The 26,328-nt window shown below is 46.6% G+C and overlaps 1 protein-coding gene across 1 annotated transcript in view; it reads right to left on the minus strand.

The window, feature by feature from the left end:
- Positions 1-470: 470 nt before the first annotated feature.
- Positions 471-26,328, minus strand: part of LOC144503144 (coiled-coil domain-containing protein 60-like) — a 106,254-nt gene continuing 80,396 nt past the window's right edge. The window contains exons 9-14 of the mRNA XM_078227655.1: positions 18,313-18,400; positions 15,866-15,964; positions 9,709-9,849; positions 7,491-7,625; positions 5,111-5,300; positions 471-578 (exon numbers count right to left, since the gene is read on the minus strand). Of these exons, the coding sequence (XP_078083781.1) occupies positions 471-578; positions 5,111-5,300; positions 7,491-7,625; positions 9,709-9,849; positions 15,866-15,964; positions 18,313-18,400 (761 nt within the window). The remainder of the gene's footprint in view (positions 579-5,110; positions 5,301-7,490; positions 7,626-9,708; positions 9,850-15,865; positions 15,965-18,312; positions 18,401-26,328) is intronic.

Below are 26,328 nucleotides of genomic sequence, written 5' to 3' on the forward strand. Positions count from 1 at the left end.
ACAACTATGCAACATTCAAACTCTCTAACAGTTTACATTAATGGCATAACTCTTAAATGAGATGCATCTACAGTTGATTGCCATTACAACATTTTACAATATTATCTCTTATTAGTTTGCTATCTCTAATGGACACAGTCGTCCATTGACATGATGGGCGAATCTGTTTCCCTCTCTACTGCTTGTAGTTTAATCTATAATTGGGTCATAATTATAAAAGAATCACCGTACTCTTCTTTGTGGGTGAAATCTCATTGTACAAAATTAATCATGTGTGAAGAGCTCCCTTGCCTGGTATTACAGTGCAAGTGGGTCAGTTTAATACAAACGTCAGTTGTGTTCATTATTGACATTGCACGGGGCAATTTCAGTCCATTTACGTTCAATCAAAAGGAAGCCCAAAAGTCTCCTGATGGGTTCCACAAAATCACTATCGCAACAACTTTGCACATCCTCCTTTAGTGTGATCTTCACCTTAGGGGTGGTGCACTCTGTATTCTCCTTGGTAATTCCAATTTCAGTTGTAACCAGCTGTCATAGTCTTCTGCAGGCATCAGAACCACTTTATCCCGCATAAACTGTGAATGCAATGGTACAGACATGAGAGATGGTTTCAGCACTTGTCCCTCTGTACTGTAGTACAGTCACACAGATGGGGTATTACTTCCTCTGGTGGGTGGTCTCTTTGCACACAATTTCTCTGTGTCAAACAGTTGATAAGCTGTTCAAATAAAGCTAATGGTATTAAAATAGTGCACAAACGCACTGTATATGAGTACTTAAGTATTACACTAGAAAATTAAACCCCTAGGTATTTAACAAGCAGCTTTGTATCTCATAGAAATCACAGGAACCCTACAGTACAGAAAGAGGCCATTCGGCCCATCGAGTCTGCACCGAGCACAATCCCACCCAGACCCTACTCCCATATCCCTACATATTTTACCCACTAATCCCTCTAACCTACGCATCTCAGGACATTAAGGGGCAATTTTAACATGGCCAATCAACCTAACCCGCACGTCTTTGGACTGTGGGAGGAAACCGGAGCACCCAGAGGAAACCCACACAGACAGTGACCCAAGCCGGGAATCGAACCCAGGTCCCTGGAGCTGTGAAGCAGCAGTGCTAACCACTGTGCTACCGTGCCGCCTCTTTAGTGTAATCGGAATTCTATAAAAACCTTTTCACCCTCCTTCCCTTTATTGATACTTTCACCTTGATTTGATTTGATTTATTGTTGTCACATGTATTAACATACAGTGAACAGTATTATTTCTTCCGTGCTATACGAAGCATACCGTTCATAGCGAAGGAAATGAGAGAGTGCAAAATGTAGTGTTACAGTCATAGCTAGGGTGTAGAGAAAGATCAACTTAGTGCGAGGTAGGTCCATTCAAAAGTCTGATGGCAGCAGGGAAGAAGCTGTTTTTGAGTTGGTTGGTACGTGACCTCAGACTTTTGTATCTTTTTCCTGACGGAAGAAGGTGGAAGAGAGAATGCCTGGGGTGTGTGGGGTTCTTGATTATGCTGGCTGTTTTTCCGAGGCAGCGGGAAGTGTAGACAGAGTCAAAGGATGGGAAGCTGGTTTGTGTGATGGACTGGGCTTCGTTCACGACCCTTTATCGTTTCTTGCGGTCTTGGGCAGAACAGGAGCCATACCAAGCTGCGATACAACCAGAAAGAATGCTTTTTATGGTGCATCTGTAAAAGTTGGTGAGAGTTGTAGCTGACATCTTACAGCATGGTCTGAATTTTCAGGATGGCGAGTGCTCGATATCCACCATCCTGAGAGTCGACATGGGACACATCCTTGCTGACTCTGATAGGGCCGCTGCCATTTTACACTCATTTGAGCGTTGATAAGCAGCAGGCGGAACTTCTGTCTGTCCTTGAAGAGTAGCCCGACTTGGCAAACTATCGACCAAACAGCTTGGCCAACAGTTCTCTAACCCTTCCTGACACAGTGGCCAGAAGAGGTACTGCAGTGCTGCGCCTGAGACTGAATCCCGAGACCACACTTCAGCTAAGTACCAGATGTCCTGGAGCAGGAGAGATGCCCTGGGGTGTGACTTCAGTGTCGGGAGATGGGGGGGGGAGCGGGGGTGGGCAGATTGGGGGGAGGGAGGGCCAGGACTTCCAGATCCTGAGGATAGAGTGCCCCAAATCGGAAGGGGCCTTCACATTGAGCTGTGGTCCCACTTAACTTTCTGTCCGAGGCCGAGATTTTAACTTTTTCTGATCCAACTCACGCCTGCCTGCATAACTATTGAGGTTGGGTGGGAAAAGGCCCTGAACCTGCCATTAGGTGACCATACAGGAGATTTAATGGAGGCATTGGTTGGGGGGGTTCTGCCTGAGGCCCTGTCTACCCCACTGTGAAACTGCGTCTGGGGTCAGGGCAGACAGGATCCTGGAGGGAGTCCTATCCATGCAACTGCCTCGGAGTCGTGTGCAGGTTGGAGTGGGTGGTGTGGGGGTAGGGGGGACTGCGTATGATTCTGCCTATGAAGTAAAGGAGAACAAAAGACTTTGCAATGGCTTTGTTGGTGAATGCTCCATCGTACTGAACTAATTTTTGTCACAACAGAGATTCTTCAATTAATCTCAATACCCCATTGGCATTTGTGGGCAGGGCGGCAGAGAATGGAAAAAAATAAAGACTTGTTTTGCTATCCAGTGAGTCTGGATGGGAAATGTGTCTGTCGGGCAAAAACACCATTGTGATACTTTCCTGGAAGAATAGTTCCCTAAACTTTCACTGGCTTAGTTTATGAACTATCAACTGAGGCAAAATAGGGGAAGAAAATGTTATAATGTAGAGAAAAAATGAATACAGGCCATATTATTAGGCACCAGTGAATTCCAGAGGCAAGAGTGATTGCACTTGGCTTCTTCTGAGCGAAAATAGCGCCAAGGAGCCCTAAGAAAACCTAATTCAATGGGGACGAGGGGAAACACACTCATGGCTGCAGTCACACCTGGCACATAGCAAAATGGTTGTGGTTGTTGTGAAGCAATTATCTCATTCCCAGGGCATTCCTGCAAAAGTTCATCAGAGAAGCATCTTAGGCTCAATGCTCTTCAATTGATTCATCACTGACCTTCCCTGAAGAAGATCAAAGGACAAAGAAATTTACAGCACAGGAACAGGCCCTTTGGCCCTCCAAGCCTGCACCGACCATGCTGCCCATCTAAAACCCTCTACCCTTCCATGGACCATATCCTGCTATTCCCATTCTATCCGTGTATTTGTCCAGACGTCCCTTAAAACTCACTACCGCATCTGCTTCCACTATCTCCCCCAGCAGCGAGTTTCAGACACCCACCACCCTCTGTGTAAAAAACTTGCCTCGTACATCTCCTTTAAACCTTGCCCTCACACCTTAAACCTATGCTCCCGTAGTAATTGGCTCTTCCACGCTGAGAAAAAGCTTCTGATTATGCACTCTGTCCATGACCCTCATAATGTTGTAAACTTCTATCAGGTAGCCCCTCAACCTCTGTTGTTCCAGTGAGAACAAACCAAGTTTCTCCAACCTCTCCTCATAGATAATGCCCTCCATACCAGGCAACATCCTGGTAAATCTTTTCTGCACCATCTCCACTGTCCACCGATGACTGCTCAGCACTCAGCTCCATTCGCAATTCCTCATACAACAAAGCTGATCCTGTCTGCATGTAGCAAAACTTGAGCGAGGGCTGATAAGTGCAAACAAGTGGCAGCACAAGAGAGACCAACCACCACACTCCCTTTGACATTTGAAGACATTGCCATCACTAAATCACTACATTTCCTAGCATTAACATCTTGCAGGTCAGCAATAACCAATAGCTTAATGGAACCAGCCATATAAATGCCAGTTAACTAAAACTGGTTTATGGTATTAAAATAGTGCACGATGCAGTGTATATGAGTACTTACGTATTGCGTTAGAAAATTAAACCTCTTGGTATTTAACAAGCAGCTTTGTAACTTTGATGCAACAGAAATTCTATAAAAACATTTTCACCTCCCTTTACTTTTTCGATACTTCCATTTTACAACATGGCCTGAGTTTTCAGGATGGCGAGTGCCACAGTTCGGATGTTGAACATTGATAATGGCTGAATTTCCAACCTCTTAAAATCTCCCCATCATTGATAAAGCTTAGTAGAGAATTGCAATTGAATACTTGCCAATCATCCGGATGCAGCTCCAGTGAAACTAACATTAGAATCCCTACAGTACAGAAGGAGGCCATGGGGCCCATTGAGTCTATACCAACCACAATCCCACCCAGGCCCTATTCCTGTAACCCCATACATTTATCTTGCTAACCCTCCTAACACTAAGGGACAATTTTAGCATGCCCAATCAACCTAACCCACACCTCTTTGGACTGTGGGAGGAAACCCACGCAGACACGGGGAGAATGTGCTGACTCCACAGACAGTGACCAAGGCCAGAATTGAACCCGGGTCCCTGGCGCTGTGAGGCAGCAATGCTAACCATGGTGAAGCTTGACACAATCCAGAACAGATCAGTTTCTGCAACTGGCAGTCTTGATATTGAACACCATATCCACTGCTGGTGCAGTATATACAGTCTGCAAAGATAGGCTGCAGCAACTGCCTTCAATTCTGCCTCCTAGTCCCGTGACCTATTTCTCACAAACGACAAGAGCAGCAAGATTATGGGAAACAATTTCACCTCCCAAGTTGTGAATGAATCTGAGTTGGACGCAATGGCCGGAATTTTACTGGCACGCCTGCCCCAGTTTTGGGTGCAGGCTAGGCTCGGAGAACGGCATTCTCTATTGGCCTCAGACAGGATTGTACGAACCCCGGGCGGATGTGCCGGTAAAATTCCACCCAATGACAGCAGCAGACTGAGGAGACACTCTGCTACCTTCAGTGGATCAGCAATAAATAAACGCAGCCTTATCACTGTTATCCCTCTCCCCCACCTTCACAAGAGGCTGTTTGCCATTGACTCAGCAAAATCTGCCTTCCTCACCAGTAAACCAATCCCATGACTTATGACCCAATTATTTCCACTGAATGTTTTCCTTATCGAAGTGATATTATCCCATTACTCTTTTCATCAGTTAGGTTGATGGATCCTCACCTCGATAGCTGCACAAATGTCCGGAGAACAGAGCTCCCAGTTTCTCAGCCCGTTCAGCACTTTGAGGAACTGGTGAGGCCGAACTCTGAAGCTCTGCCGTTCCCCAAACTTTCCCAACCTTCTCAGCACTCGATCGATCTTTTGATTTTCTTTTACAGCCTCAGGAATTCGAGACAAGAGGTTGGAATACCTGAAAAAAAAAAGAATGAAAGACTTGCTGTGATCCACTGGTAACAACACTGAGGGCGAGAGGTTTGTGCCAAGTTTCTCGAGTACTGTGTACAGTTTTGGTCTCCTTACTTGAGAAAGGATACACTGGCACTGGAGGGGGTGCAGAGGAGATTCACTCGGTTGATTCTGGAGTTGAGAGGGTTGGCTTATGAGGAGAGACTGAGTAGACTGGGACTATACTCATTGGAATTCAGAAGAATGAAGGGAGATCTTATAGGAATATATAAGATTATGAAGGGAATAGATAAGGGAAGTTGTTTCCACTGGCAGGTGAAACTAGAACTAGGGGCATGGCCTCAAAATAAGGGGGAACAGATTTAGGACTGAGTTGAGGAGGAACTTCTTCACAGAAAGTGTTGTGAATCTGTGGAATTCCCTGCCCAGTGAAGCAGTTGAGGCTACCTGATTGAATGTTTTTAAGGCAAGGATTATAAATTTTTGAACAATAAAGGAATTAAGGGTTATGGCGAGTGGGCAGGTAAGTGGAGCTGAGTCCACGAAAAGATCAGCCATGAACTTATTGAATGGCAGAACAGGATTGAGGGGCCAAATGGCCTACTCCTGCTCCTAGTTCTTATGTTCTTATGGTGGAACTGGAGGACACTGAAGCCCCTGGTTGGGCAGTGCCAGGGCCGGGCAGTGCTCATGGGGTGGGGGTAACTCTGCAAATGGGGTGATCTGGGGGGTTTGGGGGTAATCTGCAAAGGGGGTGGCAGGAGACCTCCCAGTACACTGGGAGATTGGGGTGCCTGCGTAATGGCGGCTCAAGAGCTCAGCAGCTGGCTTCACAGGTGAGATTAGACTCTGCCCCTCCCCCTTCTGGTAAGAATCAGATCTGGCTCTTGCACTAAGAGCCATAAGATAGTTCATCCAAAACACTGGCACGATTCTCTCCCGTTTTCCCACTTGTTCCGCACTTAGAATTTGTTTTCGTAAGATTTCGCCCTGAGTATTGCTCAGGGCAGCTGTTAACTCAAATTGTTCCTCACTGCTGATGGTGTTGATTCTTGTTAGGGTATGCATTGACAACTGTCATCTGCATCATTTCCTCCGGGTGCTCCGGTTTCCTCCCACAGCCCAAAGATGTGCGGGTTAGGTTGATTGGCCATGCTAAATTGCCCCTTAGTGTCCTGAGATGCGTAGGTTAGAGGGATTAGTGGGTAAAATGTGTGGGGATATGGGGGTAGGGCCTGGGTGGGATTGTGGTTGGTACAGACTCGATGGGCCGAATGGCCTCTTTCTGTACTGTAGGGTTTCTATGATTCTATGATCATTTGATGGCCGCTTTGTACATGAGGCTGATAGTAGCAGGATGAGCAACCATGATAAGCCACCATATCTGAGCATTAAAACATATGCACCATGACAGAGCATCATCTTTAGCACTTGAATCTGGCTGATGTGCAGGGCCTTTGACCAGAAAAGGCCAGTCTGTAGTCCAGGAGCTTCACAATGCCAGGACACTGAATGTGGTGCCACTAATGATCATTAATGAGAGGTTTCCCCTTCTCCATTTGCCAGGAGGTTCTGAAGTCAATAGTATCACTCCAACTGCAACCCAGCGGAAAACAGATTAGAGATCAAATCAGAAATCTCCATGGCTTTTAAAAAAATTCATTTGTGGGACATGGGTGTTGCTGGCTGGCCAGCCTTTGTTGCCCATCCCTAGTTGCCCTTGAGAAGGTGGTGGTGAGTGGCTTGCTAGGCCATTTCAGAGGGCACATTGTTGTGGCTCTGGAGTCACATGTAGGCCGGACCAGGTAAGGATGGCAGATTTCCTTCCCTAAAGGACATTAGTTAACCAGATGAGTTTTTCCAACAATCGACAATGGTCATCAGTAGATTCTTAATTGCAGATTTCTTTTTATTGAATTCAAATTCCACCATCTGCCGTGGCAGATTTGAATCTGGGTCCCCAGAACATTAGCTGAGTTTCTGGTTGAATAACCTAGCGAGAGTACCATCCCTCCATTGATGAGGACACTAACAACTCAGGCACTGAAGAAATTAGGAAACAATCCATTCTCATAAAATCGAATTTACCTCAACTTTTTTTTCATCATACTTCTCCTTTCCCATTTTTCACTTCTTTATCTTCTTTACTGCATTAGAAGGAAAGACGATAATGGAGACATCATCTAACACTCACCAGGTCTCTGCAATTATTTGTACTTTATCTCCTTTCGACTCCTGAAGCGACCTCTGCATATCCTCGTTGTACGTATAAAAGCTGCCTATATTGTCTAAGGCACGAAATTTGCACTTGCTGGTCTCCCAACGTTTCCTGAAATTTCCAACAGAGGATTTAGACAGGAATGAGCTCAACATCATCACTTCCATCTGCTAAAGCACTCACAGCTATGGCGGCACAGTGGTTAATACTGCTGCCTCACAGCGCTAGGGACCTGGGTTCGATTCCCGCCTTGGGTCAATCTCTGTGCAGAGTCTGCACATTCTCTCCATGTCTGCATTGGTTTCCTCCCACAGTCTGAAAGACGTGCTGGTTAGGTGCATTGGCCATGCTAAATTCTCCCTCAGTGTACCCGAACAGGTGCAGAAGTGTGGTGACTAGGGGATTTTCATAGTAACTTCATTGCAGTGTTAATGTAAGCCTACTTGTGACACTAATAAATAAACACTTCCCAGCTGGAAACAGGGATACACAGGCACTTGTACCAGTTCCCTTGTTTAATTGTCCAGTTGGAGTTAGAGGAGAATAGAAAGGTGTTTTGGTTTTTTTTTCATCTCTCACACTTTGGGACATGCCGAGACTCCACACATCACCTGCCAATACCCTGATTTGGAACTGACTGCAGATTCAGCCCTCCATGAACTGCTGGTACATAAAGAGTAGCTTATCTTTAATCAGTAAAAAAAACCAGATGGGGTGGAATTTGAAAGGGACAAGAGGTGGGATCATACCTGGCTGACTGAAAACCTTGATAGCTATTCATACCTTTACATCATAAAACAAACTAGTCGGTGGGAAAAATAGTCTTTTAAAGAGGGAAAAGCTGAGAATATTGAATGCAAGTTTATATTTTAGACAATTCCAAGCAGCTCATTCAAAACCCAAACTGCTACTCTAAAATGGAAGCAATCCCAAGCTTAGATCAATTGACTGGAACCTTCCATTCCAGAGTCTAATGGGTTCGGTGGTAGGTGCCACCAGAAGAGGGAGTGATGTCCAATGCATGATTATGCACGATCTTGCGCTGTTCAGCTCATTATAGATGCATTCACGAGGAGGTTGCAGTGGGGGCAGGCAGGGGCTATGTTTGAAGAGCACCCTGACAGCCTGCACTGACCTTTCCACCTTTTCCTCACCACCTTTCCTTGGTCATCTTCCACATAATTTGCGCTGTCACCACCCAGTCTCAAGCATAGGCTGGCTTTTACAAATACTCCCCAAAGAGGATCATGCATAGAGTCAAAGGGATGAATTTTCCTGTTCTGGCTGCCACGGGAATCGTAGCGGGTGAGGGGGGGGGGGGGGGGGGGGGGGACCATGGGAAGGTCCGTTGACCTCGGGTGGGATTTTCCAAGTTTTGGGGTCAGTGTGTTTTACAGCACAGCAAGAGGCCCTTCGGCCCATCATGTCTGCACTGGCCATCAAGCTACCTATCTACTCTAAACCCATGTTTCAACACTTGGTCCGTAGCCAAGTGCTCTGAGCAGTGACAACTTACCATTAATCACGGAAGTAGTCAGCTTCACCAGGTGCATGTCACTTATGTGCAGACGTGAATGTGAATGTTCTAATTCCTCACTGGCAGAGAACATAATTTGGAGGGAAACGTAATTCCAGCAGGGTGGGCCCCTTAATGAGAATGCATGACTTGCAGTTGCAAACGGGCTTCCCAACATGGTTTGTCAGTAAGGTCCACCCACCCTTAACCTGCCTTTTACTTCCCAGGAACATCCTAAGAAGTCTCACAACACCAGGTTAAAGTCTAGCAGGTTTATTTGGAATCACGAGTTTTTGGAGTGTCTCACCTGATGAAGGGGCAGCGCTCCAAAAGCTTGTGATTCCAAATAAACCTGTTGGACTTTAACCTGGTGTTGTGAGGCTTCTTACTGTGTGCCCACCCCGGTCCAACGCCGGCATCTCCACATCAGGAACATCCTGCCACTGGAAAACTGATTTTTGGCCTCCCACCAAGTTGTCACCCTGCCCGCTAAACTTCCTGCTGCTGGCACCACCGGAAGATTCCGCCCATTCTATAGCACCTCTTTATCTCTGGATTTTACTTTTATCGTTCGTCAATTAAAAAAAAAGGCCAAATAATTTCACCACTTTTTTATTAAGGGCAAATGGCAACAAAATAAAATCTAGTTCAGTATCATATAAGAAAGCATATACTCACTTTTCCAAGGCTTCCAGGTTGTCATGGAGACACAAAGCAGCTTCCTCATTTATCTCGATGAACTTAGACTGCATCTCTCGAGAGAGAGCAGATTTGCTGGCAACAAACAGGCTGGTCTCTGAAGCAAGGGCTAAAGGTGAGCTGAAAGAGACAAAGAAAAGAATTTAAGCATAGATACGTTTCATCCAAGTGCACAGCACATAATCAAAAGAGTTTATGATTATGCTCTTATGATTCTTTTAGGGTGGCACGGTGCCTCTCAGCGCCAGGGACCTGGGTTCGATTCCCAGCTTGGGTCAATGTCTGTGTGGAGTTTGCACGTTCTTCCCATGTCTACGTGGGTTTCCTCCGGGTGCCCCGGTTTCCTCCCACAGTCCGAAAGACATGCTGGTTAGGTGCATTGGCCATGCTGAATTCTCCCTCCCGAACAGGCTCTGAAGTGTGGTGACTAGGGGATTTTCACAGTAACTTCATTGCAGTGTTAATGTAAGCCTACTTATGATACTAATAAAATAAACTTTAAAAATCTCAGTCAATCCCACCTGGCAATATCACACACACATACACACACATGCACACACACACACACGCACATGCATGTACATGCGTGATTCTCAATTCAATGCTAAAATATGGCAAAGTGTTGAAGAAATGTGTTCACAACATTACTCTTGTCTTCTGACAATACAATCTAACTAGATATTTAATTTCCTCTGCTAGCCTCCCAGACAATGGCCAGAATGTTCCATTGTTCTCCCCCAGGTGCTCCGGTTTCCTCCCACAGTCTGAAAGGCTTGCTGGTTAGGTGCATTGGGCGTGCTAAATTCTCCCTCAGTGTACCCGAACAGGCACTGGAGTGTGGTGACTAGGGGATTTTCAGGGAGAATTGAGCATGGTCAATGCACCTAACCAGCACGTCCTTCAGAGTGTGGGAGTAAACCCATGCAGACACAGGGAGAATGTGCAAACTCCACACAGACCGTGAACCAGGGCTGAAATTAAACTCGGGTCCCTGGCGCTGTGAGGCAGCAGTTCTAACCACTGTGCCACCGTGCTGTGCTGTGATCTCAAGTTTCCCACATTCAGCGCTGATGTCTCATCTCTTGGTCACGTGTGAAGTCTTTGTGGATTCTAACCCATGGACTGTCTGATGCTCTTATGGGAGTGTGAGTTTTCAATGAATAAAAGTTTTGTTTACCTTGGCAGAGCCGAGGAAATCATTCATTCTTTTCCTGCACTGCCCGGCGATCCTTTTCTGAGTGCCACGGGTGCTATCCCTCCCGTTGACCTCCTTCCAGGCTGGCATGCCGGGTAGGAGGACTTCCTGCTCCCAGCCAAAGGGAAGAGGACATCCTGCCCCTCCTGGACAAGCTGGAGGACAAGTCCCAGGGAGGCCTCGAATGAACTATGGTACAGAAGGTTTGGTTCTCCTTGGGCCCATTGCTCTTCTATGCAATGCTGGCCTGCAGTGAATGCCGTTTACATATGGCACCAAGACCTTCAGCCCCCATGGGAGGGGTGGACAAATCCCTGCTTACCTCACCACACAATTCACAGAGCTCCTCACATAATTAATGAGCTGAAAAGCAGAAGATTGGGTGTGTTTAGGAATCCCACCACCTAGCAGGTATCATTTTGACTTTCCTGTCCACCAACAGTCACCAGAATGGAAGATTCCGCACTTTGTTGGTTGCAGTGGTTCAATGAGTACGGTAAGTTCCCAAGTCTTTGCATTCTCTGTCTCTCTCAATTCTTCTGTTCAACTAATGCCATATGAAGAGAAGAATGAAGCGGGGAGAGGTCCGCAGCTCTTTGGACTGGAGTGTTGCTTTGTGCGTAACGGTATTCCTCCATTGTAGTGGCATTGTGTATCGCGCTGATTGTTCCACATCAGTGGGGATTATCTGAAGGAGGAGCTATAATGATTGCTCTCCTTGCTAAAAGCCTCAGCTCATCAAAGCTCTGCAGCCCACATCCTATCCAATATCGTCACTCACAAGAACACAAGAAATAGAAGCAGGAGTCGGCCAATCAGGCCCTTCAAGCCTGTCCCACCATTCAATCCGATCATGGCTGATCTGTGCCGGCCTCAGCTCCTTTGCTGTGCCATTTCCCCAGAGCCCTCTATTACTCGATCTATTGAATATTCATCCACGGTGGCACAGTGGTTAGCACTGCTGCCTCACAGCGCCAGGGACCCGGGTTCGATTCCCAGCTTGGGTCGCTGTCTGTGTGAAGTTTGCACGTTCTCCCTGTGTCTGCGTGGGTTTCCTCCGGGTGCTCTGGTTTCCTCTCACTGTCCGAAAGACGTGCTGGTTGGGTGGATTGGTCATGCTAAATTCTCCCTCAGTGTACCCGAAGAAGCGCCGGAGTGTGGCGACTAGGCGGATTTTCACAGTAACTTCACCGCAGTGTTAATGTAAACCTGCTTGTGACTAATAAATAAGCTTTAACTTTAACCTCCATTTGAAATATTTCTGATGATCCAGCTTCCACTATTGTTTGGAGCAGAGAATTCCAGATATTCACCAATCTCTGTGAGAAGAAATTTCTCTGCACCTCAGTTTTAAATGACCAGCCCTTTATCTTGTAGCTATGTCCCCTTGTTCGAGACTCTTCCACTAGTGAAAACACCTCACTATCTACCCTGTCAAGCCCCCTCAGGATCTTATATGTTTGAATAAAGTCAATCCTCAATCTTCTAAACTTCAAGGAATGCAGAGCCAAACTATTTAGTCTCTCATGATAGACTCAGTCACCCATCACTCTGTCCTTGCTGACTCTCAATGACTCCCAATCATTTAACGTTTTCTTTCATTTGCTTCAATCCCTCCATTGGCTCTTCCCTCTTTACTTCTGCAACCTCCTCCAGCAATCCCCCCTTTTTCAAACTCCTCATTACTCTGAGTCCAGCCTCCTGTTCTCCCCTCCACTACCTGCTCTCCCACTCTCCTCCCCCCTGTCCGCTTCCCTTTGCCCCATCATTGATGTCTGAAACTAGGCCTCTCCATTAACAATGCTCTTTTTAACCCCAATACCTCACACTTTTAACACTTTGTTAAAACCCAAGGTGTCAGCCAATCTCTGATTGCCCTTCCTAATGTCTTCTCCTTTGGCTTTGTACCTATACACTCTGGACCGGAGGAGGATCTGTCTGTCTGGAGTTTGCGCATTCTCCCGTGTCTGTGTGGGTTTCCTCCGGGTGCTCCGGTTTCCCCCCACTGTCCAAAGATGTGCGGCTTAGAGGGATTGGCCATGCTAAATTGGCCCTTAGTGTCGGGAGGACTGGCTGAGGTAAATGCATGGGACTATGGGGGAAGCCTCACCTCACCTTCAGACTGGCGCAGCGGGAAACCACACCTCACCAGACCAGCGCAGCGGGAAGCTTCACCTCACCTTCAGACCAGACACAGGGAAGCCACACCTCACCTTCAGACCAGCGCAGCAGGAAGCCTCACCTTTAGACCAGCGCAGCGGGAAACCACACCTCACCTTCAGACCAGACACGGGGAAGCCGCACCTCACCTTCAGACCAGCGCAGCGGGAAGCCACATGATAAATGACTTGGAGGAGGGGGCTGAAGGGTGGATCAGTAAATTTGCTGATGACACCAAGATTGGTGGATGAGGTGGAGGGCTGCAAAAAGACATTGATCGGATGCAGAGCTGGGCCGAAAAATGGCAGATGGAGTTTAACCCTGATAAGTGCGAGGTGATTCATTTTGGTAGGACAAATTTGAATGTGGATTACAGGGTCAACGGCAGGGTTCTGAGGAATGTGGAGGAACAGAGAGATCTTGGGATTCATATCCACAGATCTCTGAAGGTTGCCACTCAAGTGGATAGAACTGTGAAGAAGGCCTATAGTGTGTTAGCGTTTATTAACAGGGGGTTTGAGTTTAAGAGCCGTGGGGTTATGCTGCAACTGTACAGGACCTTAGTGAGACCACATTTGGAATATTGTGTGCAGTTCTGGTCACCTCACTATAAGAAGGATATGGAAGCACTGGAGAGAGTGCAAAGGAGATTTACCAGGATGCTGCCTGGTTTGTAGGGTAGGTCTTATGAGGGAAGGTTGAGGGAACTAGGGCTTTTCTCTTTAGAGCGGAGGAGGATGAGAGGCGACTTAATAGAGGTTTATAAGATGATGAGGGGGATAGATAGAGTGGACATTCAGAGACTATTTCCTCGGGTGGATGTAGCTGTTACCAGGGGGCATAACTATAAGGTTCATGGTGGGAGATATAGGAGGGATGTCTGAGGTAGGTTCTTTACTCAGAGAGTGGTAGGGGTGTGGAATGGACTGCCTGCTGTGATAGTGGAGTCAGACACTTTAGGAACTTTCAAGCAGTTATTGGATAGGCACATGGAGCACACCAGAATGAAAGGGAGTGGGATAGCTTGATCTTGGTTTCGGACAAAGATCGGCACAACATCGAGGGCCGAAGGGCCTGTACTGTGCTGTACTGTTCTATGTTCTATGGGAGTGGGGCCTGGGTGAGATTGTGGTCGGTGCAGACTCGATGGGCTGAATGGCCTCCTTCTGCACTGTAGGGATTCTATAGTTCTATGATTCCAACTGAGGGAACTTCGGTATGTATGTCCACAGATTCTTGAAGATAGCAGGATAGATAGATAAGGTTAAGGAGGCATATGGGAATTTTTCCCTCACTGCCAAAGGTAGTGAGTATGAGACCAGGAAGCTTACTCCAGAACTGCATAAACCATTGGTTAGACCACAGCAAGAATACTGTGTGCAGTTCTGGTCACCATTTTAAAACAGGAATGTGATTGCACTTGAGTGAGTACAGAGGAGATGTTTGAGGATGTTATCAGCAATGGGGAACTTTAACAAGGAGGAATCAAAGGGTGGTTATCGTCATTCAAACAGAGGTGGGTGTGCGGAGATTTAGTTAATGTGTATACATTGTGAAGGGTCTAGGTTGGGTGGATAGGAAGGATCTATTTCCTTTGCGGTGAGACCAATAACCAGGGGCATAGATTTAAAGTAAATAGTAGGAGAAAGGGAATGAGGAGAAATGTCTTCAGCCAGAGGGTGGTGGAGGTCTAGAATTCATTGCAAGAAAGAGTAATGTAGATTGAATACTTTGTTGCATTTTAAAACTTTTTAAAGTTTATCTATTACATTAACACTGCAATGAAGTTACTGTGACAATCCCCCAGCCCCCACACTCCGGCACCTGTTCAGGTACACTGAGGGAGAATTTAACATGACCAAGGCACTTAACCAGCACGCCTTTCGGACTGTGGGAGGAAACCGGAGCATCCGGAGGAAACTCACGCACACAAGGGGAGAACAGACAGTGACCCAAGACGGGAATCGAACCTGGGACCCTGGTGCTGTGAGGCAGGAGGGCTAATCACTGTGCTACCACTCCATCCTATCTCTACTTGGATATGCACATGATGTGCCCTAACTGACAGGATTATGGACCATGAGCTGGAATGTGGGATTCGGCCTTATAGCCCTTTTTCAGCAAGCACAGATGTGTGGGTTAGGTTGATTGGCCATGCTAAATTGCCCCTTAAGTGTCAGGGGACTAGCTAGGGTAAATACACGGGGTTATGGGGATAAGGTCTGGGTGGATTGTGGTCGGTGCAGACTCAATGGGCCAAATGGCCTCTTTCTGCACTGTAGGATTCTATGGTTCTAGATGGGTTGGACAAAATGGCTCCATCTATGCTGTAATGTTTCTATTTCTATGTTTCGCAGTCTGCTCACATCTGTGTCATGTGCCTTGGGATTTTTTTCTACATTAAAAACACGATATCAATTCAAGTTATTTTGATTAAAATTGTTGTCAACAAGTGAACAGAATTCTATACTTAGAAACTTACTGTGGATATATTTAATCATGATTAATGCATAGCCAGCTCATTAACCATTATATTACAGCACAACCCTGGCTCTATATAGTCAATTACCTGCTGCGTAAGATCATGTCAGAGTACACTCATAATTGATGCAGGAATATTCCCAAGTGTTTGGCACAGATTGAACACCTGAGTTTACACCCTGTGTTTTATACCAAATGGAAATGGACATCAGTAACATTGACTTTATGCTCCTTGCTTTCAACATACAAATTAGGATTGCAGCCAATTTATGCAGGTGCCAGCCTTAATCTGGAAAGTACCTTTTTGGCCTCTGCTGTGGTTTATTGAGGTCAGTCTGTTGTTCTGTGCTGTAATTGGCCACAGCATTTCTTTTCCCATCACTCAGGGCTGCTGTTGAACTAAAAGCAGAAAGAGAATCTTCATTACACGCAGCTAGCATCAAAATTGCATCCCGTGAGCTTTGGATGCTGTACATTTGCTACCCCAAAGTGCGGTGGATGCTGGGACAGTGAGTCAATTTAAGGAGGAGTTAGACAGATTTATAATTGGTCATGGGTTGAGGGGTTATGGGGAGAAAGCAGGAAAGTGGGGTTGAGGAGCATATCAGTAATGATCGAATGGCAGAGCAGATTCGATGGGCCGAATGGGGCGGCATGCTGGTACAATGGTTAGCACTGCTGCCTCACAGTGCCAGGGACCCAGGTTCGATTCCTGGCTTGGGTCACTGTCTGTGTGGAGTTTGTACATTCTTCCCTTGTCTGTGTGGGTTTCCTCCAGGTGCTCCGGTTTTCTCCCACAGTCCAAAGATGTGCGGGTTAGGTGGATTGGCCATGCTAAATTGCCCCTGAGTGTCAGAGGGACTAGCTAGGATAAATACGTGGGGTTATGGGGATAGGGCCTGGATGGGATTGTGGCCAGTGCAGATTCGATGGGCTGAATGGCCTCCTTCTGCACTGTAGGATTCTATGAATGGCCTAATTCTGCTCCTGTATCTTATGAATTTATGAACTATAATTCAGTCTTTCAGGATAAGGAGGAGTTAGACAGATTGCTAATTGGTAATGGGTTGAAGAGCGATGGGGAGAAGGCAGGAAAATGTGGATGAGGGACAAAAACCAGCGACATCGCATGTTCCCGGCTTCAAATCGAAAAAGTAATCGGCTGGATTGTGTTTCTACCACTAAACCTTCCTGTGGGCAATATCTGTAGGAAAAGTGAGTTTAATAGTTAGGCCTCTGTGTGGGAAATATGATCTTGGTATGGAATTGGTACTTCAGAGAAAAGTCACAGTGGATAATGTATGATCCCAAGAATAGAAATATTCATTAAACCGGAGATCGCTAACTAGAAACATTTCCTAGCACGTCAAATATGTTTCAAACTATGTTGGAAAATTAGCATTGGGCAGTGGAGCCCTCATTAACTGGCATAAACAGGGGCAGTGGAAATCGATAGATAATCAAGGGTCACAAATTGTGATCTTGTGCAAATGGACCAGGAATCCCCCAGACACTGGAAAGAGAAACATTCAATACAAATAACAAATATTAAGTAATTTGTTCAATTAAGAATTCAAAGTAAGAAGCTGCACTGGTTAGCCCACACTAGAAACCCCATGCCACAGCCTCAGGGATCCTACTATTCTCTTTATGGATACTCGATGGGCAGGATTGTTTGGCCATCCCCACTGGTGGGATCTTCCAGTCCTGCTGACACCGAGCCACCGCCGGTCATTCCCTGGCATTGGAGGGTGCGAACAACAGGAAACCCCATTGACAGCGATGGGACCGGAAGATCTCGCTACCGGACAATGGTGGGCCACTTCTGCTGCCGCAAAACATGGTGTGGGTCGAGGCTGGCAGAAAATCCCATCCATTATTACGGAACTTCACTGGGCAGCTCAGCTCTGATCCAAATGCTGAATCCAACCTCCATTCCAGCATGCGGGTGGCACAGTGGCACAGTGGTTAGCATCGCTGCCTCACGTGCCAGGGACCCGGGTTCAATTCCGGCCTCTGGTGACTGTCTGTGCGGAGTTTGCATGTTCTCCCCGTGTCTGTGTGGTTTTCCTCTGGGTGCTCCGGTTTCCTCCTACAGTGCAAGTTAGGAGGATTGGCAATGCTAAATTGTTCCTTAGTGTCCCAAGATGTGTAGGTTCGGGAGATTGGTGGGGTAAATGTGTGGGGTTATGGGAATACGGCCTAGGTAAGATGTTCTAGCAGAGAATTGATGCAGACATGATGGGCCAAATGGCCTCCTTCTGCACTGTAGGATTCTATGATCTCCTACAATCTATGATCAATGAATTAATTCTTTGATTTTCCCTTTCAATCTACTGCATATTTCCAGAATAATGTGGATGGATTGCATTGCCCTCCACAGCCTTGCCCACCCTACACTTGCTCCAGCTCTTTTGTTGTTTCTGCCTGCACTCTCTGCTCCTATGAAAATGCTTTCCTTTGCACTCCTCAAGCCTACTTTTTCCCATAATCAAAACACATCCAGTCACTGTGCTGCACTGTGGAAATCTTTCCCCAAGTGTCTTCCCTCTTTTTCTACCTCTTTTCCTAAAAAACTAACACTCTGGCATCACTTCCACCCCTGTTTCCAACTCTGTCCCCCCAATCCTACTGGCCTGATTATTTGTTCCATGTTAAAAGTGTTCAGGATGTTTCACTGTGTTAAAGTGTACCTTATGACAAGAGCAGCAAAAGCCCTCACTTGTAATACATCAAAATTCATGTACCTTTCTTCACAGTTCCTTGGATTCATCTCTTCTCTCTCAAGGTCCTTCCTTATGCTCTGATGCACAGTGTCAAACAGTTTTCGAAGATCTGTCAGGAAAGGCAAAATGCAGATTTCAGAGAAGGTGGTCAGATTTCGCTGCTTCTTATACATTGCCGTGGACTGAAATTTTAGAACCAAGTGGGATGAGCACGGAGGAGGGCAGGTGCAGGATTTCACATCGCTGCTTGGAGTTCCAAAACTGTCATGGGTCACTGTCTGTGTGGAGTTTGCACGTCCTCCCCATGCCTACGTGGGTTTCCTCTGGGTGTTCCCGTTTCCAAGGATGTGTGGGTTAGGTGGATTTGTCATGGTAAATGTGTGGGGTTATAGGGCAGTGGGGAGGGCCTGGGTGGGAGGCTCTATCAGAGAGTCGATGCAGACCTGTTGGGCCGAATGGCCTCTTTCAGCACTGTAGGGATTCTATGATACTGTCCCACCCTGGGCCATTTTCTCAGAAGCGGGATGGGGCCAGTAGGGGTACCCGCCCGCAAGTGCTGGGGAGCGAATTAAGACACTTCAAAGGTCATTTAAGGCCCACTCTATGTAGCAAATTGGAATTTTAAGAGTCAGTCTCCATGTTCCTCCTGAGGTATCAGGGAGTAGGTCAGCTGCGTGGAGGTGGCCTCCACGTGGCAGGCTAGGGGGCCAGAGTCCCAGGCAGGCTTTCAGGCCCTCTCCCTCAACTGGGCTTCAGCTACAGGCTGCCTTGTCTTAGAATTTCCCCTCCACTGTGGTGGCCTGGCTGCTGACTCCATCCTTTATTCTAAAGCTTTAAAAGCCCACGAGAGAGCACTTGCACCTTGAGGCACCTCTCTCATACTCACCTGAAAAGGCAGCTCTTTCAGTGCTGGAGAATCTCCTTAACTGGATGACGAGTCTCCCCTCTGTTGACTAATTGGCCAATTGGGGGAAAATGATCACTGTGTGACCACAATGTGAGCTTCGGAACTCGATTTAACTCTGAAATCAAATCCCACAACGTAGGGAGGAAAAAGCCTGCCTCTTGTCTTTCTATTCATATCACTGGAGAAAGGTACGAGTCCTATCCCTCCCACTGCAAGTATGAATGGTTGTGAAATGGTCTGCAGGAGTGGCCTTCCTGTTGCTTAGCTGTTGCAGTCATAAAGGCACGGTGGGTGTGGCAGAGTGGTTAGCACTGATGCCTCACAGCGCCAGGGACCTGGGTTCAATTCCGGCCTCGGGTGACTGTGTGGGGTTTGCACGTTCTCCCCTTGCCTGCCTGGGTTTTTTCCCACACTCCAAAGATGTGCGGGTTAGGTGGATTGGCAATGCTAAATTGCCCCTTAGTGTCAGGGGGATTAACTAGGGTAAATATGAGAGGTTATGGGAATAGGGCCTGGGTGTAATTGTGGTCGGTGCAGACTCGATGGGCCAAATGGCCTCCTTCTGCACTGTAGGGATTCTATGATACTATCCCACCCTGATTCTTTGACAGGAAGTACTTGGCTACTAATGTTCACATAGGATTGAATGGCAATGACGTGAGATGGCAAAGATTGCTGCTGCCTGCAGAACTGGACACCAAGTTTATTTGGCATCTTTAAAGGAGGAGCAAAGGGATGAGGAACTAATTGGAGAAAAGGAGTCTTTCTACCAGAGACAACGACCTTCACCATTTCTTTGAAACAAACTTGAGGGTCTGGAAGTGCAGTGCAAAACTGTTTGGAGTGTAGGGCTGAGGAAAAGGCTATATGTACTATAAATGTAAGTATAATCTGTGGTGTCAGTTGCGTGAGACACTCGAGGGCCATGTGTTTTACTGTGACTAACCGATCTGGATTGTATCGCCAGTAACTTCAGAAATTTATGAGTAAATTATACTTCTGAAACAAAAATTACTTGAAACAAAACACCCAATAGCTCCCAGTTCCCAATCCCCAATACTGTTTAATCCTCACACAATGAAATCCAGAAATGCAAGATGTATCACCATCGAACTACACCAATGGCTGCTCTGTGGCATGGTGGCACAGTGGTTAACACTGTTGCCTCACAGCGCCAGGGATCCGGGTTTGATTCCTGGCTTGGGTCACTGTCTGTGTGGAGTCTACACATTCGTGTCTGCGTGGGCTTCCCCCGGGTGCTCCGGTTTCCTCCCAAAAGATGTGCGGGTTAGGTGGATTGGACATACTAAAATTGCCCCTTAGTGTCAGGGGGACTAGCTAGGGTAAATGTATGGGATTACGGGGATAGGACTTGGGTGGGATTGTGGTTGGTGCAGACTCGATGGGCCGAATGGCCTCCTTCCGCACTGTAGGGATTCTATGATTCGATGATTAGAAAGTCTTCCACCTTGTGGTGAGTTTCAATAGATTATTTAAAATTCTGTGCTGCATTTATTTTTCAGTTGAGTGTTCGGGTCCGTTGTGGAATCCGATTTGAAATAGGGCAGCATTCTAACGTGTGGTTTCTCACAGAGATTTTGGCTGCAGCTTTACACAATGTGCTTGGATATTACAAAGTGCTGCCCTCCCACCACCACTTCTAAATTGAAATAATGGAACTTTGTTGATTACACCTTTTTTCAGCCTTCCACCCGGGCTGCTGAAGATCTTATCATCTTATTCTTCAGGCCGATTGAGAGAATGGCACATTTGATAGAGCACACAGCTATTGTCGGAGAGTCAGTGCAGACACATTGGGCCAAATGGCCTCCTTCTGCATTGTAAGGATTCCGGGGTTCTATATGTGCTGACTCCCTATAAAGTCCCTATATGGTCCCATTCTCCTTTCCCTCCCCATACACTTTTAACTTTATCTTCTTTAAGTATCTATCCACACTCCTTTTAAAAGTCATTGATTTTGGTTCTGTCGCTATTTCCGATAGACATTCCATATTCTAATGTCTCACTGCAAAAGTCTCAGAAGTTTTGGGCAGGATTTTCCCATGGGCTTTAGGATCTCAATGTCGGGACCAATTGGGGATCCCGAGAACGCACTTATCCGGCAGCGAGGCCAGTGCAGTGATACTCCCAGAGGTGGCCTTCTCATTGGGAACCTCCAAACTTGTCATCCAATGAAGAATGGTGGGTGGGTCCCTCATGCTGCTGACCCAATCAAAGTAATAGCAGTTGGAGCGTCTCTGTCGCCCTACTGGGAGAGATGGGTGCCGCTGAGGCACGTAGGGTTTTATAGGAACATTGGAACATCGGAATTAGGAGCAGAAATAGGCAAATTCAGTCCTTCCAGTCTGCTACACCATTCAATCAGATCATGGCTGATCTCTCCTTGCGAATATGTTGTCGGTGGTATCTTCAGCCATGCAGGGACATATCAGCAGAACGCTGATATGTCCCTGCATCATGAAGACTGAAGATACCACCCACAACGGATTCGCAATTTGTATCCAGCTAAATCTAGAATGGTGCAAATTGTATAAGGCACTCGCTCCAAATCATTATCAAAAAGTGCAATTCTCTTTTACAAAATAAACCCTTCCAGATTATCATCATAAATAAATCTGTAAGCAATATCACAGAAAGCAACCTTTTTTCTCATGAGTTTGGCAAAATGAAAGATATCAATGATAGCAGTGAACCACATTCGTACTTTTATTGTTATATAACACTCCCAGTGTGTGTGAGGACTGAAGATCCCTCAACAACACCCAATTAACTTGTAATCCCAGAACACCCTCACTGAACCAGTGTGTGAAGTCAGTTCCAATAACAGGAGCAGAATGAGCCTGCTGAACCATGGGTAGTTTGGACCGTGGGTTGCTCCCCGAGAGTAATTACATTGAAGGTGTTTCCAAATGGGGTTCACGCAGGTGCTGTAAAGCCGGAGAAGTGCTTTCCATCTCATTGCTTTGTCCTGAATGTAAATCCACATCCCTGGAGTGAAAGGGAAGTGCACAAACCCACAATCCCGAGGGTAACTAGGGATAAGCAATAACGTGAGGGGCATTAAGAATGAATTATAAAAACCACACAGGATGAATAAAAGCTGCAATGCAATCACGACTGATGGTTTGAGATTATTTGATTCCACGATCAGTTCATATACTACACAATAATGTTGCTGGTGAGGTTAGTAGTGCATTGATTCATGGGACATGGGCGTCACTGGCTGGCCAGCATTCATTGCCCACCCCTAGTTGCCCGAGGGCAGTTGAGAGTCAACCACATTGCTGTGGCTCGGGAGTCACATGCAGGCCAGACCAGGTAAGGATGGCAGATTTCCTTCCCTAAAGGACATTAGTGAACCAGATGGGTTTTTCCAATTATCGGCAATGGTTTCATGGTCATCAGTAGATTCTTAATTGCAGATTTTTTTTATTGATTTCAAATTCCACCATCTGCCGTGGCGTGATTCGAACCCAGGTCCGCAGAACATTAGCTTTAGAGTTAATGGTCTAACGATAATACCACTAGGCCATCACCTCTCCCTGTATTAATATTCAAATTCAACAATGTGATGTTTGCATTTTGGACCCCAGACCTAGATTGCATGCAGATCAGTACACATTTATCTGCACTATTCAGGTAACACTCTATCTTCCTTGCAGCAATTTTAGTAACAGGCCCATAGCTCTAGTTGAAGGTAAATGAGGTTTAATGACACTCGTCTGTTTCTTGCTTTTAGGTTTTAGAAAGAGCAGGCACACTCCCACACACACATCTCTCCCTCAACACACACACACACACACATCTCCCTCCCACACACACACACACATCTCCCTCCCACACACACACATCTCCCTCCCACACACACACACACACACATCTCCCTCCCTCACACACACACACATCTCCCTCCCACACACACACACACACACATCTCCCTCCCACACACACACATCTCCCTCACACACACACAATCTCCCTCCCTCCCTCACACACACACATCTCCCTCCCACACACACACATCTCTCCCTCACACACACACACACACATCTCCCTCCCACACACACGCACACACACACATCTCCCTCCCACACACACACATCTCCCTCACACACACACATCTCCCTCCCACACACACACACACATCTCCCTCCCACACACACACAATCTCCCTCCCACACACACAATCTCCCTCCCTCCCCCACACACACACACATCTCCCTCCCACACACACACATCTCCCTCCCACACACACACACACACACACACATCTCCCTCCCACACACACACACATCTCCCTCCCACACACACACATCTCCCTCACACACACACAATCTCCCTCCCTCCCCCACACACACACACACATCTCCCTCCCACACACACACAATCTCCCTCCCACACACACACAATCTCCCTCCCACACACACACATCTCCCTCCCACACACACACACACATCTCCCTCCCACACACACACATCTCCCTCCCACACACACACACACACACCTCCTTCACACACACACACACATCTCCCTCCCACACACACCTCCTTCACACACACACACACACACACACACATCTCCCTCCCACACACACACACATCTCCTTCCCACACACACACACCTCCTTCACACACACACACAGATCTATCTCTTCCTCCCACAAACACACACCTCCCTTCCACACACACACACCTCTTCCTCCCACACACACACACCTCTTCCTCCCACACACACACATCTCCCTCCCACACACACGCACATCTCCTTCCCACACACACACACAGATCTATCTCTTCCTCCCACACACACACACCTCTCTTCCACACACACACACCTCTTCCTCCCACACACACACATCTCCCTCCCACACACACACACACATGCACACATCTCCCTGACTTTTGGCAAACCAGCTGTTCTGATGGTCCTAACTTGACTGAGCCAATGTGCTCATTTCAGCTCCCAGCCCTCAACACGAGTGGTGTCTCCACCTTGATGAGTGAGGAGATTGGAAATGGGAACAATAGCAAGAGCTGGCTTGGAGGGTCAGAGTGGTCGGTAGATTTTCAAACAGCTATAAACGAGGTAGAAAATGTAACCTCCTCTGGCTCGACACTTTCCTCCCTCCCCAGATCCCTCCATTCCCCTGACACTGGCTTCTTATTATAGACTCCTATAACACAAGGAAGCCATTCGGCCCATTGAGTCAGTGCTGACGATTTTGAAGAGCAATTCGGTTAGTCGCACTTGCCTGTTTTTTCCCTGTTACGCTGAGAATTTTGTCCTTCCAAAGTACTGGGAGGAAACTCCCTCCCTAACAGCACTGTGGGTGCTCCTACATCACAGGGACTGCATGTTCAAGAAGGCAGCTCACCATTACCTTCTCAAGGGCAATCAGAGATAGGCAATAAATCCTGGCTTAACCAGTGACACCCACAGCCCATAAATGAATTTTAAAAATGTATCCACTTTGCTTTTAAAACTGCTTTTGAATCAACAGGTAGTCTATTCCAAATACAGTACTAACAACTTGTCGCATAAAGACATGTTGCCTCTAGTTACTTTGCCTTAAATCTGTGCCCACTGGTTGTCAAAGCTACAGCAACTGGAAACAGTTTATTTCACTTATTGTGTCCAAACATTTCTTGATAGTCCGTGTCTACTATCCTACCTTAATTCACCTTCTCTGATACCTCATCAAGTCTATTTTGTACCTGACTTTCAATAATTGATGTTAGACTAAGTAGCCTATCGTATCCTGGTTTATCCCTTTCCTCTTTCTTGAATAGTTTCCTGATATTAGAAATTTCAGTCAGCTGAAGTCGGTCGAGCAATGCTCCACACATATATTTTAAGTACAGTTCATTCATGGGACACGGGCGTCGCTGGCTGGGCCAGCATTTATTGCCCATCCCGAGTTGCCCTTGGAGGGCAGATGGGAGACAACCACATTGCTGTGGCTCTGGAGTCACATGTAGGCCAGACCGGGTAAGGACGGCAGGTTTCCTTCCCTAAAGGACATTAATGAACCAGATGAGTTTTCCCGACAATTGACAATGGTTTCATGGTCATCAGTAGATTATTAATTCCAGATTTGTTTTTTAATTGAATTCAAATTTCACCAGCTGCCGTGGCAGGATTCGAACTTGGGTCCCCAGAACATTCTGGATTAACAGTCTAGCGATAATACCACTAAGCCATTGCCTCCGTCCATATATGACCCTGATTAACAAGCTGAAATATCCATGCTGCGATCATGTTACTGGTACATCACAAACTATAGGCAGCACTAAACTTGTGCCATTAGTAACATTTTTTTTTCACGACAAACTGAACAAGCCTTCTTCGAGTGTGTGAATGAATTTTCCCAACATTTTGGGAAATGCTACCAACATTTTGGGGACTGTATTAGGTACATTCTCTGAACTCTCTTTCACCTACTCTCTTCCTTATCGCCCACCTCTTTGAGTAAGCTTTTCGTCACTGGACCCATAATATTACCTTCTTTAGCCCAGTGCCCAGTATTTGATGTTTGCTCTGTGAAGCACATTGGGATGTCTTTCAATGTTAAAGATGTCACATAATGTCAAATGATTGCAAAAGGCCACATCATCGCAGGAACTCACAACCTTTTCATAACAGAGTCAAGTATGATGCAGAATTACATCAGCTCCTGCATCGTCTCCTGTTTCTCCTGGCCTTTCCCCTAGTACGAGGACAAACTGGAACTTGACAGCACATTGACTGAAATGTTCCAGGCTTTGTGTTAAGAATTGTGCTTCCTACTGTGACACGAAATATTGGGAAAAAGAAGGCTTGTTCAGTTTGTTGAAAAAAATGTTACTAATGGAACAAGTTTAGAACTGCCAAGATTTTCTGATATACCAGTAACATGAATGCAGCATGGAGATTTATTGCTTGTTCATAGCAGTGCAGAAGGAGGCCATTCAGCCCATCGAGTCTGCACCAACCACAATCCCACCCAGGCTCTATCCCCATAACCCCATGGATTTACCCTAGCTAGTCCGCCTGACACGAAGGGGAAATTTAACATGGCCAATCAACCTAACAGGCACATCTTTGGACTGTGGGAGGAAACCGGAGCACCC

Source organism: Mustelus asterias, chromosome 13, assembly GCF_964213995.1.
Source record: "Mustelus asterias chromosome 13, sMusAst1.hap1.1, whole genome shotgun sequence".
Classification (NCBI taxonomy): Eukaryota; Metazoa; Chordata; class Chondrichthyes; order Carcharhiniformes; family Triakidae; genus Mustelus; species Mustelus asterias.